The sequence below is a fragment of the Molossus molossus genome, unplaced genomic scaffold (genome assembly GCF_014108415.1).
Source record: "Molossus molossus isolate mMolMol1 unplaced genomic scaffold, mMolMol1.p scaffold_m16_p_13, whole genome shotgun sequence".
NCBI classification, from domain to species: Eukaryota; Metazoa; Chordata; class Mammalia; order Chiroptera; family Molossidae; genus Molossus; species Molossus molossus.
In genome coordinates, this window is record NW_023425348.1 from 41111205 (window position 1) to 41124925 (window position 13721).

At 44.2% G+C, this 13721-nt stretch overlaps 1 protein-coding gene across 2 annotated transcripts in view; it reads left to right on the plus strand.

Moving 5' to 3' along the window:
• Window positions 1-254: 254 nt before the first annotated feature.
• GAB2 (GRB2 associated binding protein 2) overlaps window positions 255-13721 on the plus strand; it is a 184481-nt gene continuing 171014 nt past the window's right edge. Inside the window, exon 1 of one of the 2 annotated variants that reach the window (XM_036258818.1) lies at window positions 255-346. In XM_036258818.1, the coding sequence (XP_036114711.1) occupies window positions 272-346 (75 nt within the window). In that variant the 5' untranslated portion in view covers window positions 255-271. The remainder of the gene's footprint in view (window positions 347-13721) is intronic. The other variant, XM_036258819.1, reaches the window with a different exon arrangement.

Sequence of the window (13721 nt, forward strand, 5' to 3'; positions counted from 1 at the left end):
GCGGCGGGCTGTGGGCGTGGCGCGCGCGCACCGCCCTTCCTGCTATGGCGCCCCCACCGCGGCGGGGCTGCGAGTGCGCGCGCGGGGAGGGAGGGCGCGCGCGCGCGCGCGGCAGCCGGGTCCGCGCCGCCTCGTCCTCGCCCCGCAGCCGCCGGCCGCTCCGGCCCCTCCCCTCCCTCGCGAGCTGCGCACAGCCGGCCAGCTGCCCCAGCAGCTCGCGCCCGCGCCCTTGTCCGTCCGACCCCGCGGCGGGCTCCAGGCGGCCGGCATCATGAGCGGCGGCGGCGACGTTGTGTGCACCGGCTGGCTGAGAAAATCGCCCCCCGAGAAGAAGTTGAGGCGCTATGTGAGTGCGGGCGGTCAACGGGCGCGGCCGCGGAGGGCACGGGCTAGGGGCGCACCGCGGCCTGCCGGGGGGCTGGGGGCTCCGGGAGGGACCGCGCGGACCTTGAGGGCGGGCCCCCGACCTCCTGGGGACAAGGAGCGGCTGGTGCGCCCCGAGACTCGGGTCTGTGTGGGGCACCTGCACACCTGTCACAGGTGCGCCGCCGAGGGGCGGGGCGGGCGCCCGGCAGGTGGAGGCTGCGGTTCGTTCTCGGTCGGGCGGGCGGGCGCGGCGCCTCACCAGTCAGCCTCCCTGTAAACTACACACAGTATTGAAGTTTGTATTGATTGTTTTTGGAGAGCTACAGAGTTGGTTCCCGGGGCTGGGGGACCATAGTAACACCGAGCGACTTCCGCTTGCAGGATTGGGGAGTGGGCGGGAAAGGGGGGGCATGGGCTCCGGGGCCCGGCCGCGCGGCCCCACAAAGGGCGAGGCGCCACACACCCTTTCCCCCTTCCCTTTCTCTGCCCGCCCCTCCGGGTGGCCGCCTGTTTCCTTCCAGTCCACAGCCTCTGCATCACGGGCAGCGTCAGCGGCATGTGCAGCCCTTGTATTAAGTGACTCATTCGTTTGTCCCCCTTCTTTCCCTTTATTCTGTATGTCTCTCACATACATTCCCCCACGCCAGCCCTCGAGGGTGACACTGCAGTTTGGTTTGATATAACTGGCCCGGGTTTTCTGTTGTACCGCCCTGGGATCCGGAGAGATCAAGGTTCTCAGTTGCCAGGTGGTGCTAACCGACAGTGTTTACTGAAATTGCTGGGACAACCTCTCCCTTCTAGGTGAGAAACTAGCAACATCAGGGGATAAGTGGTCCAGCCTGGCCTTGAGTGGTGAGGAGGTCTGGCTCTCACGTACCCCAAAACTAGAAGATGCCTGGCCTGGTGGGGTCAAAGTACAAGCTGGTGCCAATTACTGGGATTTGGCAGAAATCAGCCCCGGGCTATTCGCAGGAGTTTGGAAATAGAAGTAAGGTCGCTAAAAGGTGTCAAGGTCTTTCATCCCTTCCTTGTCACTTCCTATGAAATGCCCTTGTTAAACTGACTACTGGTGCGGGACTCTGGGATCATTCCCGCAGCGTGGAAGTGAGCTGTTGCCTTCCAGCTGCAGTGCATCAAGGGAGCTCTGAACAGACCCTGCCCTCTGTCAGCTGCACCAGTCCTCGCCGGGTGGGGGGAGGCAGAAGCTTACCAGAGTTTCCTGTCTTGGCTCCCCAGATCAGAACCAAAGGACTTCTGGCCTCTGGATTGAGGAAGTGACATTCTGTTTTTTAAAGGAAGTGTTGTTGTTGGGGAGTGCAAGTGTGTGTGTATGTAAATGAAATCAGGCTCTTATTTAGATCATGTGCTGGGAACAAACTAAGGATTTAGCAAAGGACTTTTGAAAGAAGACAGATTTAAAATACAGTAGGGATGTGGTAACAAAGTGTTCATCTCAGTTTTAAAGCTGATTTTCAGGGATGCCCATGTAGCCAAAGAATTACAATGACAAAGAAAGAAACTTTCCTGTCCTTCAAGGTGGTATCAGTTCATTAGGAAAGGTTAATTTTTATAATAGGTGAAGGGAGAGGAATTTGCTATTATTGTATTCATCAATATAAAAAACAAAAATCTTTCGCCCCAAAGAGCCTCTGAAAGCTATCAATAAGCCCTGGCTGGTGGGTCAGTGGTTAGAGCGTCCGCCCACTCACTGGAGGGTCTCAGGTTCAATTCCTGGTCAAGGGCACGTTCCTGGGTTGCAGATTCCATCCAGGTACCAGTCGTGCAGGAGGCAACCAGTCAAATCGATGTTTCTCTTTCTCTCTCTCAGCCCTCCTTCCCCTCTCTCTGAAAATCAATGGAAAAAAATATCCTTGGGTGAGGACTAACCACCCTCTCCCCCGCCGCCAAAAATACCTATCAATAAAAGTGGAATACCATACCAGCTAGTGGAATAGAGTATCCAGTAAAAATGTGACTCTTAATTGTCAAATTAGAACACTGACCTAAAGAACCTTGAAACTTTGTTTTTGAAACAGTTCACAATCAATTTGATACTGTATCTACATTTGACTGATGACTACTTCAGCTCTATCACCCAGGCTCTCCTTATGACCCACTTATTGAGTATGTTTGTTAAAAAAAAAACAAAAAAACAAGTTTTTGGCTTTTGGTTTAAGCACCTTTTTCACCCATTTGAAGTACAGACATACCTCATTTTACTGTGCTTCACTTTTCTATGCCACACAGGTGTTGCATTTTGTTTTTTTTTTTGTTTTACAAATGGAAGGCAAGATCCTCCACTAGCAAAAAGATTATATCTCCCTTTATTGTGAAACTCACTTTATTGCAATACTCTTTTAATTGTAGTGGTCTGCAACCAAACCTGCATTATCTCCGAGGTATGCCTGTACATACTTGACACCATAGAGTCATACAGTGACCTCAGTCTCCTTCTTATCTTCCTAGCAGCTCCAGCCTATAAGGCATCTGACCAAACTGACAGCTTTTCTTAGGCTAGGGTGTGATGTGTTCCACTGGTATGACTGGAAGTCTCCCCTGCTTTGGAAGTTCAGTTCCCTTAGCTGAAACTGAGCTGATCTGTGTAACCATAAACTCTCAAAGAACTGTCTGCTTTTACATCTTTTCTGTTTGGGTATTGAAAATTCTACACTGTGTTTTAAATTTGAATTCTGCCAGTTCCCTCTGTTCATTAGAAGCCCGAGTTCATTAGAACCAAACTAGGAAAGAAGTATTTTCCAGTCCCATTGCCAAACACACACACCAAAGTAGCTGCTTATTCTGGTGTATATAGAATAGCCATGTGGTATTATAGATTGATAAATCTTCATTATAAGAATGTATCAAGCCCTGGCCAGTTTGGCTCAGCGGTTAGAGTGTCGGCCTGCGGTCCGGAGAGACCCGGGTTCGGTTCCCGCTAAGGGCACGTACTTCGGTTGCAGTTTGTCCCCGGCCCTGGTTGGTCGTGCGGGTGGCAGCCACTCGATGTGTCCCTTCACGTCGATGTTTCTCTCTCTCTCTCTCCCTTCCTCTCTCTCCCTCCCACTCTATCTGTACAAAAAAATGGAAAAATATCCTCGGGTGAGGATTAAAAAAAAAGAATGTATCAAGCATCTGAAATAATGGGAGGGAGTGGTTTATAAACTAGATCACAACTATTTAAAATTAAGCTAACAAACCTACCTCTTATTTAATTGGGAGAGATGGTAGGTATAGGGGGAAAATAGTTTGAAAGAAGCTATGGCAAATGTTACCAAGGATTAGCTTTAGGGATTTTTTAATCTGCCTTTTGTAATTTATTAGTCATAAGAAAATGTAAAAGGTCTATTCAGTATTTGCTGTGTGCACTGAAGGAATTACAAAAAAATGACCTCTGCAAAACGGTGAGTATTGCCTCTGGAGCAGTGGTTCTCAACCTTCCTAATGCCGCGACCCTTTAATACAGTTCCTCATGTTGTGGTGACCCCCAACCATAAAATTATTTTTGTTGCTACTTTGTAACTGTAATTTTGTTACTGTTACGAATCGCCATTGGAAATGTGTTTTCCGATGGTCTCAGGCGACCCCTGTGAAAGGGTCGTTCGGCCCCCAAAGGGGTAGCAACCCACAAGTTGAGAACGGCTGCTCTGGGGTGTCATGATTTGATTGCAGTGGGAGGCTCCCATCCCGCTGCAGTGTGTGTGTGCGCTTACGCACACACATGTACATGTGCACACACACACATATACATGTATATAAAGCTGACACCATATTTTCATGAGGAAATACATATTTTATGGCCTTTTCACAAAGATGGCTTCGAAAGTAAAGAAGGAAGCCCCTGCTCCTCAAAGCCAAAGCAAAGGTTTTGTAATTAAAGTAAGCGAGTGCTGAAAAGCATCCACAGCCATACAAAAAAAGATCCATATGGCACCCACCTTTCTGCACCAAAGGCACTGCGGCTCTGAAGGCAGCCTGAATATCCTTGGAAGAGCACCCCCAGGAGAAACAAGCTTGACCATTCTGCCATCATCAAGTTCCCCCTGACTTTCGAGTCAACACTTCCGAGTGTTCATTGTGGATATCTAAGCCAACAAGCACCAGATCAAACAGGTGCGGAAGAAGCTCTATGACGTTGACGTGGCCAAGGTCAGTCAACACCCTGATCAGGCCTGATGGAGAGAAGGCGTATCTGTGTTTGACTGGCTCCTGACTATAATGATTTGGGTGTTGCCAACAAAATTGGGATTATCTAAACTGAATCTAGCTGGCTAATTCTAAATATAAAAATTTTACACTGTTAAAAAAACATTATGGCATACACTGCTCTGTAATTTTCTGTTTCATGGTGTTGAAAGATTTAGGGGGAAAGATTGGCAGCAGTAATGCCCCCTAGTGGCTAATTTGGAGAAAGTTGAGTATTGATTCTAATGGACAACTGAATTAAGGAAACTGCTTTTATTTATTTATTTTTAATCCTTACCTGAGGACATTTTTCGATATTTTGTTCAGATAGAGTGGGAGGGAGAGAGAGAGAGAGAGAAACATCGACGTGAAAGGGACACATCAAGTGGTTGCCACCTGCACGACCCAACCAGGGCCAGGGACAAACTGCAACTGAGGTACGTGCCCTTAGCAGGAATCGAACCCGGCTCTCTCTGGACCGCAGGCCGACACTCTAACCACTGAGCCAAACTGGCCAGGGCTGTTTGCTTTTATTTAATTCATTAAATATATTTATTAAATATCTGTGTCCAAGGCACTGGCTTTCATGCTGGAAATCGGAGTTAAGCCAGCCTTTCAGTCTTATCAGATGACCTTGCCTTCTCTTTCATAAAGAAACTTGAAGCTGCTGGGGAGCAACTGTCTGCACATACTGTGACCAAATTTCCAAATGCATGTGTGTCTGTATGGTTCCTTTCCACCCCCTCTTCTTAGAGTAGATGAGATGCCCCATCTGACTGAGCTAACCCTGCTCGTTGTGCTCTGGATCATATCTTCTCCTGCCTATTCAAATCATTCTTACCCCTTCTGTCATGAATCTTCAACTTCTTCCCTCTACCTGCTCCATTTCTTTGATATTTAAACACACTTGCTTTTAATAAAATTCTCCCTCAATATCACATCCCTTCCTTCTCATTGAGCTCTCTTTTTTTCCTTAGGGCTACACTTGTTCGTGGTTGTTTATAGTATGTCTCCATTGCTTCCACTTTCTTCTCAGTTAGCTCCAGTCTGAAACCTACTTTGTCATTTCACCAAAGCAGTTCTCAGAAGGGTACCTGTGACCTGCAGGTCACTAAATCAGAGGTTTATTTTTTGCTCATTTTAATTTCTCTCTTCACTGCTTGGTCACAGTGGACCACTCACCCTTTCTTGAAACACTTTCCTCTTATCTTCAGTGATACATTATATGCCTGTTTTTTTTTTTCTCCTTTTCTGGCCAACTCTGTTTCCTTTACTAGATTTACCCTCTTTACCCAATGCTCAAAGGTTGAAGCTACTTCATAGTCACAGTGGCTATGGTCTGGGCTCTTTTCTCTTTGATCATCCATTCTTTTGGCTTCAATTATCATTTGCATGCTGGTTATTATCAAGCTGAAGTTCCATCTTAGAGTTATGTTCTGAACTCCAGACTTGCGTGTGCAGTTGTTAACGAGACATCTCTACCTGAATGTCTCCCAGTCAACACAAATTCACCACACCCAAACTAAACTCTTCTTTATTTCTCTCTCTCTGTCTCTCTCTTTTTTTTTTTTTTACCCCAGATCTGCTCAGTAAATGGTGCCACTGACCACCCAGTGGCTCAAGTAAGAAATTTGGGAATCATCTTTGACTCCCTGTCACCCACTATTTCACATGTAATCTTTCACCACAACCCATTAGTGCTATTATCCACAATCTTTTTCTATACCCTTCTCCATCCCCGCTGCCATGACTCTTAAGATTACCATTTTAATAGCCATCTGTGGAGCACTTACCCTGTGCCAGGCACTATTCTTAGACCATTGATCTCTTCATTTTATCCTTTTAGCCCTATGTAAAGGGAAATGACTTGCCCAACATCATCTGGCTTTGTCCCAAAGCCTGAGCTTTTTTACAAAACTAAACTTTTTTATTTTGAGATCATTGTAGATGCATATCTAGTTTTTTTGTTTTTTTATTCTCACCCAAGGACATTTTTGCATTTATCCTCAGATAGAACAGGAGGGAGAAAGGGAGGAAGAGAGAAACATCAACATGAGAGAAACACATTGAGTGGTTGCCATCTACATGACCCCAACTGGGGCCAGGGACAAACTGCAAATGAGGTACACACCTCTAGCAGGACCCGAACCCAGGCTCTCTGGTTCACGGGCCGATGCTCTAACCACTGAGCAAAACTGGCCAGGACTGCATATCTAGTTTTAAGAAATGGTAAAGAATGAATGCCTGGCTAGTCCTGGCTGATCAGTGGTTGAGCATTGACCCATGTACCAAGAGGTCACTGGTTCGATTCCTGGTCAGGACACGTGCCCAGGTTGTGGGCCAAATCCCCAGTGGGGGGCATGCAGGAGGCGGCCAATCGATGTTCTCCCTCTTCGATGTTTCTATTTCTTTCTCCCTCTCACTTTCTTTCTCTCTAAAATCAATAAAGGAAAGTAAATTAATTTAAAAAAACAGAATGCCTGGCTGGGTGGGCATCGCCAGTGCACCAAAACATTGCTGGTTTGATTCCTGGTCAGGGCACATGCCTGGGTTGTGGGCTCAATCCTTGATAAGGGGCATGCAGGAGGCAGCTGATGTTCCACTCTCGAATCAATTGTTTCTCTCCTTCTCTCTTTTCTTCCTCCTTCTCCCTCCTCCCTTCCTCTCTTCTTCCCTCTCTCTCTCTAAAAATCAATTCTAAAATCTTTTCAAGAAAGAAAGAAAAGAAATAGTAAAGAGAGATCCCATATATTATTTTCCAGTTTACCCTAATAGTAACATCTTAAAAAACTATAGTACAAGCCCTGGCCGGTTTGGCTCAGAGGTTGGAGTGTCGGCCTGCGGTCCAGAGAGACCCAGGTTTGGTTTCCACTAAGGGCACGTACTTCAGTTGCAGTTTGTCCCCGGCCCTGGTTGGGTTGTGTGGGTGGCAGCCACTCGATGTGTCCCTTTCACGTCAATGTTTCTCTCTCTCTCTCTCCCTCTATCTGAACAAAATATGGAAAAGTATCCTCGGATGAGGATAAAAAAAAAAAAGAACTATAGTACAACATCACAGCATGATATCCACAATGATGCAGCCAAGATACAAGACATCTCAATCAGAACATGATTCCTCCTGCTGCTATTTTATAGTCACCATCCCACTCCCACCACATCCTTAACCCACGACAGCCAATAATCTGTTCTCCATTTTGTCATTTCAAGAGTATTACCTAAATGGGTTCATACAGTATGTAACCTTTAGGGATTGTCTTTCTTTCATTCAACATAATCTGGAGATTCATCCAAATTGTTGCCTGTGTGTCTTTTTTATTGCTGAGTGGTATTCCAGGGTACAGATATACCACAATTCATTTGTTTAACTATTCACTCTTTGGTTTTAACTTACATTTCCCTTATGGATAATGACACTGAACATCTTTTCATATGATTTTTGCCATCTGTGTATCCTCTTTGGTCACATGTCAACAAACCTTTTGTCCACTTGCTGTATGGATTGTTTGTGTTTTCTTACTGTTGAGTTTTGAGAGTTCGTTAAATGCTCAAGATACCAGTCTTTGTCAAATATGTGGTTTGCAAATATTTTCTTTCAATCTGTAGCTTGTCTTTTAATTCACTTAACAGTATAGCGGTTCCTCAGAGCAATTAAAAATAGAACCATCATATGATCCAGAAATTCCACTTCTGGGTATATATCCAAAGGAAATGAAAACAGGATGTCCAAGAGATATGTGCACCCAATGTTCATTGTAACATTATTCACAATAGCCAAGATTATATTGGTGGACTGTATTAGCAGACAATGGAGTATATTGTCCATTGATGGACACTGGATCAATAGAGAAAGATGTGTGTGTATTAAAATATTATTTTAATATATATCACACACAATGGAATATTATTCAGCCACGAGAAAGAAGGAAATCCTGTCATTTGCAACCACATGGAAGGAACTTGGAGGCATTATGCTAAGTGAAAGAAGTCAGATAGAGAAAGACAAATATTATATAATATCACTTGTATGTGGGATCCAAAAAAAGCCAAACTTATAGAAATAGTAGAATGGTGATTACCAGAGGTTTGGGGGTGGAAAATTAAGCAGTTGTTGGTCAAAGGGGACAAACTTCCAGTTAGAAGATTAATAAGTTCTAGAGATCAAATGCACAGCATTGTGAATATAGTGAACAGTTCTGTACTGTATACTTGAAAATTGCTAAGAGAGTAGCTCTTAAATGTTCTCACCACAAAAAGGAAGCGGTAATTATGTGATATGATGGAGCTGTTAGGTAACGCTATGGTGGTAATCATATTGCAATATATAAGTATATCAAATCAACATGTTGTACACCTTAAGCTTACACAGTATTAAATTTCAATTATATCTCAATAAAGCTGGGAAAGGGAAAGAACAGGGGAGAGGGAAGTCTTTAGAAACCAGAGTGAAATCAAGATTTGTTTCTAGACCATCTCAGGCAGCCAGGGCTTTATTCCAACAGACAATTTGAGTATTTAAATAAATGTTCTATCTGGTTTCAGTTCCTGGGACAGATAACCAGATGGAAATTCCTTTTAGCAGCTTTCTGTTCTGTGGTCCTAATCACTGGATTGGTTCTTTGATCATTTTCACAACATCAAAGAAACTGCTCTAACTCAGGGCCAGTCTCCTGAGCTTCTTGTCACAAGCATTGGATCAGAATTTCTCATTTGGAAGCAACCCAGGTGTTTATCAACAGATGAATGAATAAACAAAATGCAGTATATACATACAATATAACATTATCCAACCTTTAAAATGCAGAAAATTTGACACATGGACATGCTACAACATGGATGAACCTTCACATTTAGCTAGGTAAAATAAACCAATAACCAAATGACTCCACTTATATAAGGTACCTAGAGGAGTCAGATTCATAGAGACAGAAAGTAGAATGGTGTTTGCCAGGTCCTGGGGGAAGGAGAGAAGGGGGAGTTATTATTTATTGGGTACAGAGTTTCAGTTTTTCAAGGTGAAAAGAGTTCTTGAGACAGATGTTAGTGATGGTAGCACAAAAATGTGAATACTTAATACTTCCAAACTATACACTTAAAAATGGTTAAGATGGTAAATTTTATGTTATATGTATTTTACCACAATGTTTTAAATTCCTTATATTTGCTAAGGGTAAGTACTTGGCTTTGCTAATACTTCTAATCCAAGGGAAAAGACAGAATGGACTGTTCACAGCCTTAATGATAATGGCATGTTCTCTCAGGGGTATGTAAGGACCAGAGGCAGTGAAGTTGTACAAAGCAGAAACACCTGCATGCTGCTTTGCTTAATGAAACGACTTTGATGTTGCTTTCTATCTCTAGCTGGCCTTTCTCTAGCTAGAAGGGAATAATGGAATGTAGTAATCTCAGGTTTATGAGGTATGCTGAGAAATGAAGGTTCCTAAACAGGCTTTTGCCTGCATTCAAATTCATGTTGACAAGCATTTATTTTGTATCCTTTCCCTTCCCAAGGGAATGCATTAATGCTCTACCCTGCCTTCGAGGAACTTGCAAGCTAGTGAGACCAGAAATATTCATGTGAAAGAGCAATGCCCTTCTATGGAGCGATACGATCCAGGCAGCAAGCTTCATGAAAGCCAGAGCTCCGAGCATGGGGGAAAATGGAAGGGCTTCCTGGAGTAGGAGTTGGGGTTGTGAGTTACACTCAAAAGATTGGGGCCTAGAAAGGAACAAGGCAATTCAAGTGGGAAAGGGGCAGTACTAATGGGATTGGGGGGCAGTGAAAATCCATCTAGAGGGAAGGAGTCTAAAGTAGAAATCAAAAAGACGTTTGAGAAGTAAGTGGAGAGCTGAGGAGGATAGTCCCTGAGAGGCCTTCGATGGTAGGATGATACTTATGAATGAAAGCATCACTCTCTCCTCTGACTTAGCAAGTCTGCTTCTCAAGTAGCTACTCCTTCAATGTGAAATGTCAGTAATGTGTGGTATGCTGAGAAATGAAGGTTTGTTTGCTTTTTGCTTTTTTTGTTTTGTTTTATTTTTTCAGTTACAGTTTACATTCTATATATGTGTAGATGTTTGTTCTCAGGCCTGTCTTAGTGTTTCAGGGACCGTTAAGTCCTTGAACAAGTGACTTGATTCTCTGAGCCCACTTCTTTGTCTGTAGAATTGGAGTTAATACCTCTTCCTTCACGAAGTTTGAGAATTTACTAGGATATAAAAGTGAAAAAATCTCAGCACAGTGTTTATTCCAAAGTAGGTATTTTATATATTGGGGGGGTATGGCAGGAGGGGCTGATGTTGATTTATATTTGTTCACCCCTTCGTAGGGACTCTGAGCATTCCTTTCAAATTTGGACCAGACCTGAAGTTGACAAGGTCAGAAAGTGGAATTCCCAAGCTAGATATTACATCGAGTTCTAGGGAGTTAATTTTTCCTGAAAGGAACATCTCAAAGGTCTCCGGATTTCTGGGAAGGGAAATGAAACCACATGGGGATTTGTCTGGAGCTATAACTTTGACCAGTCCCTGGGAAATGTGTGTGTGCCAGGGAATGTAAAGATCAGTGTGCGAGATTCTAGAGCCCATGTTGGAGAATAGTTTAAAGTGCAGAAACTTCCCAATAAGTGGTAACCCTTTTACACTGATGTCTCCCACCCTCCAGGCTCCTCCAAAGTGAGCTGGTTTCTTGGCCTGTTCCCATGGCACTATTTTCCTGTTCAGTGTGGCACTGAGTTTGTGTCTGTCTTCCTTTGTTGGATTGTGAGCACTTTCCACGGCACAGTAAGCATCTCTCTTAGGACTTGTTGCAGGCTTGGTGCCCCTTGTCAGGCACCGGCTCTGAGGAAGGCATTCTGAGGGTCACTGTCGTTCTTCACAGCTGTCCCCACCCCCAGCTTTATACTTTCTTCTTTTTGTCTACCCTTTGTCAAAATAGGGAGTGGGTTCCTTATTATCCTTCAAAGTGATCAATTAGGGTATTTTTAGTGTCCCTCTGAGCTCACATGTATACACATCAGATGGCTCTGAATCTGTTCCAGCCGTTATCCTTGTGGATGCTCGGATTGTGCTGTCTCAGCCAGTGGGAGCCTGTTCAAGTCGCCTTCTGAGTTCCCTTGACATGACCTCACCAGTGTTTGATAGTTTCTTTATTATCTGGTGTGACAACATGTTCCAGGCTTATCTTTCCTGATCCAGACCTAGAACTAGCTGCTTCCTCAAAGAGTTCTTTTCTTCTAGTAAAAATGGTATCTGGAAACCCACATGGACATTAACGGGTGCTTATTGGTAACACACTTTTTTTTTTAACATGGTTATAATGAACATAAACTGTCACTTTGCATTCTGCTCCCCCCCCCCCACCAACCATCATTGTGAATACTTTTATTTCTACATAATATTTTTTCCAGTTTTTAATTATGAAAAATTTCAATCATACACAAAAGTAGAGAAAGTGACCTAATGCACACCAATTCACACAGTTTCAAGTTGTTTTCAAGATTTCACTATGGCCCTGGCCGGTTTGGCTCAGCGGCTCGAGCGTTGGCCTATGGTCTGGAGAGACCCGAGTTCGGTTCCCGTTAAGGGCATGTACCTCAGTTGCAGTTTGTCCCCGGCCCTGGTTGGGTCATGCGGGTGGCAGCCACTCGATGTGTCCCTTTCACGTCGATGTTTCTCTCTCTCTCCCCCTCTCTCTCTCCCTCCCACTCTATCTGAACAAAAAACGGAAAAATGTCCTTAGGTAAGGATAAAAAAAAAAAGATTTCACTATGGTCGTTTTATATATCCCTTTTACTGTGTCTTTGCTGCAATACTTTAAAGCAAATCCTAAACATATACTGAAGTCTTATAAATACCATGTCAGTGAATGTATCACACACCTTAGGTACCCATTTTCCCTGGCTAGATATTTATGTTACTTCCAGTTATTCACTGTTTTATACAAGACGGGCCTGTTCTGTTATACAGGTGGGACATCTCAGAGTTTCACACCAGCTGATGAGCCACAGCACTTAGGTATCATTAACTATCCATGCAACTTACTAGACAGGCACTCAGTTTATTGCTCCTCAGCCTGCTTCGGAAGAATGTGTCCGTGGATCTCTGCAGGCTTGCAAGAGCTTGTTATATACTATAGATTTTCTTGTAAGAGTTATAGGAATGAGTCTGTTGCTTGGATCTTTTGATCTTTTCATATAATTTTCTAGAGAAAAAAATGGGTATAGGCTACATATATATACTTTTTTGGATACCAACAGAAGTTATAGTGTGTTGTATTTCATGCCCATTAGAAGTCTATCTGAAAATACTGTCATTACCCAATAGTAAGAGTCTATGGTGTACATGGCATTCCCCTCTGGAAGCAGCTTGGATTGCGATGGCAGGCAGTACCAGTGGCGAAGACCAGTGCTGTAGGAGTCCAGGACAGATTGGGCTAGTGTGGTCAGTGAGTTGTGTCACAAGACCTAGGTTTAGATTCCACTCTGGATGATCTTCCATTTCACCTTTCTGCACCCGTTTTCTCATATATTATTAGGACTCAGTTCATGTGTCATGTTGCTGCCCTGCCCATCCCACCAGAATGAGTGGTAGACCCCTATTCACACTCCTGTGTCACATGCCTTCATACCACTGACTGACTGTTGTTCTGCTGTGCTTCCCGAGACTGGCAGCTTCAGAGCGGCCATGTCCTTTGTTCATCCTCGTAGCCCAGGTACCTAAGGCTTGATACATTAGTGGATGACTAGGACTTTATATGCTTTTAAGTTTTTGTTTTGTTAATTGTCACCCAAGGATATTTTTTCTTGCCCCCTTTTTTTTAGAGAGAGAGAAAGGGAGGAACATCTGTGTGAGAGAGACACATCAATTGGTTGCCTCCCGCATGACCCCAACCAGGGCCAGGGATTAAACCTGCAACACAGGTACGTGCCCTTGACCAGGTATTGAACCCACAACCCTTCGGTCCGGGGGCCGATGCTCTAACTGCTGAGCCACACCAGTCAGGGATCTATGCTTTTAAGTTTGAACAGATATTACTTTAGGATTGTTGACGTATTCTTTGGAGAAGTAAGAGCTTGAGCTGGAATTGGACTGAAAGTGCGATTTCTTTCTTTTTTAGCAACAGATTTGGGAACTTTTGTGGGATGGGCTATTAAAAATGGAATGTTTTTGTAACA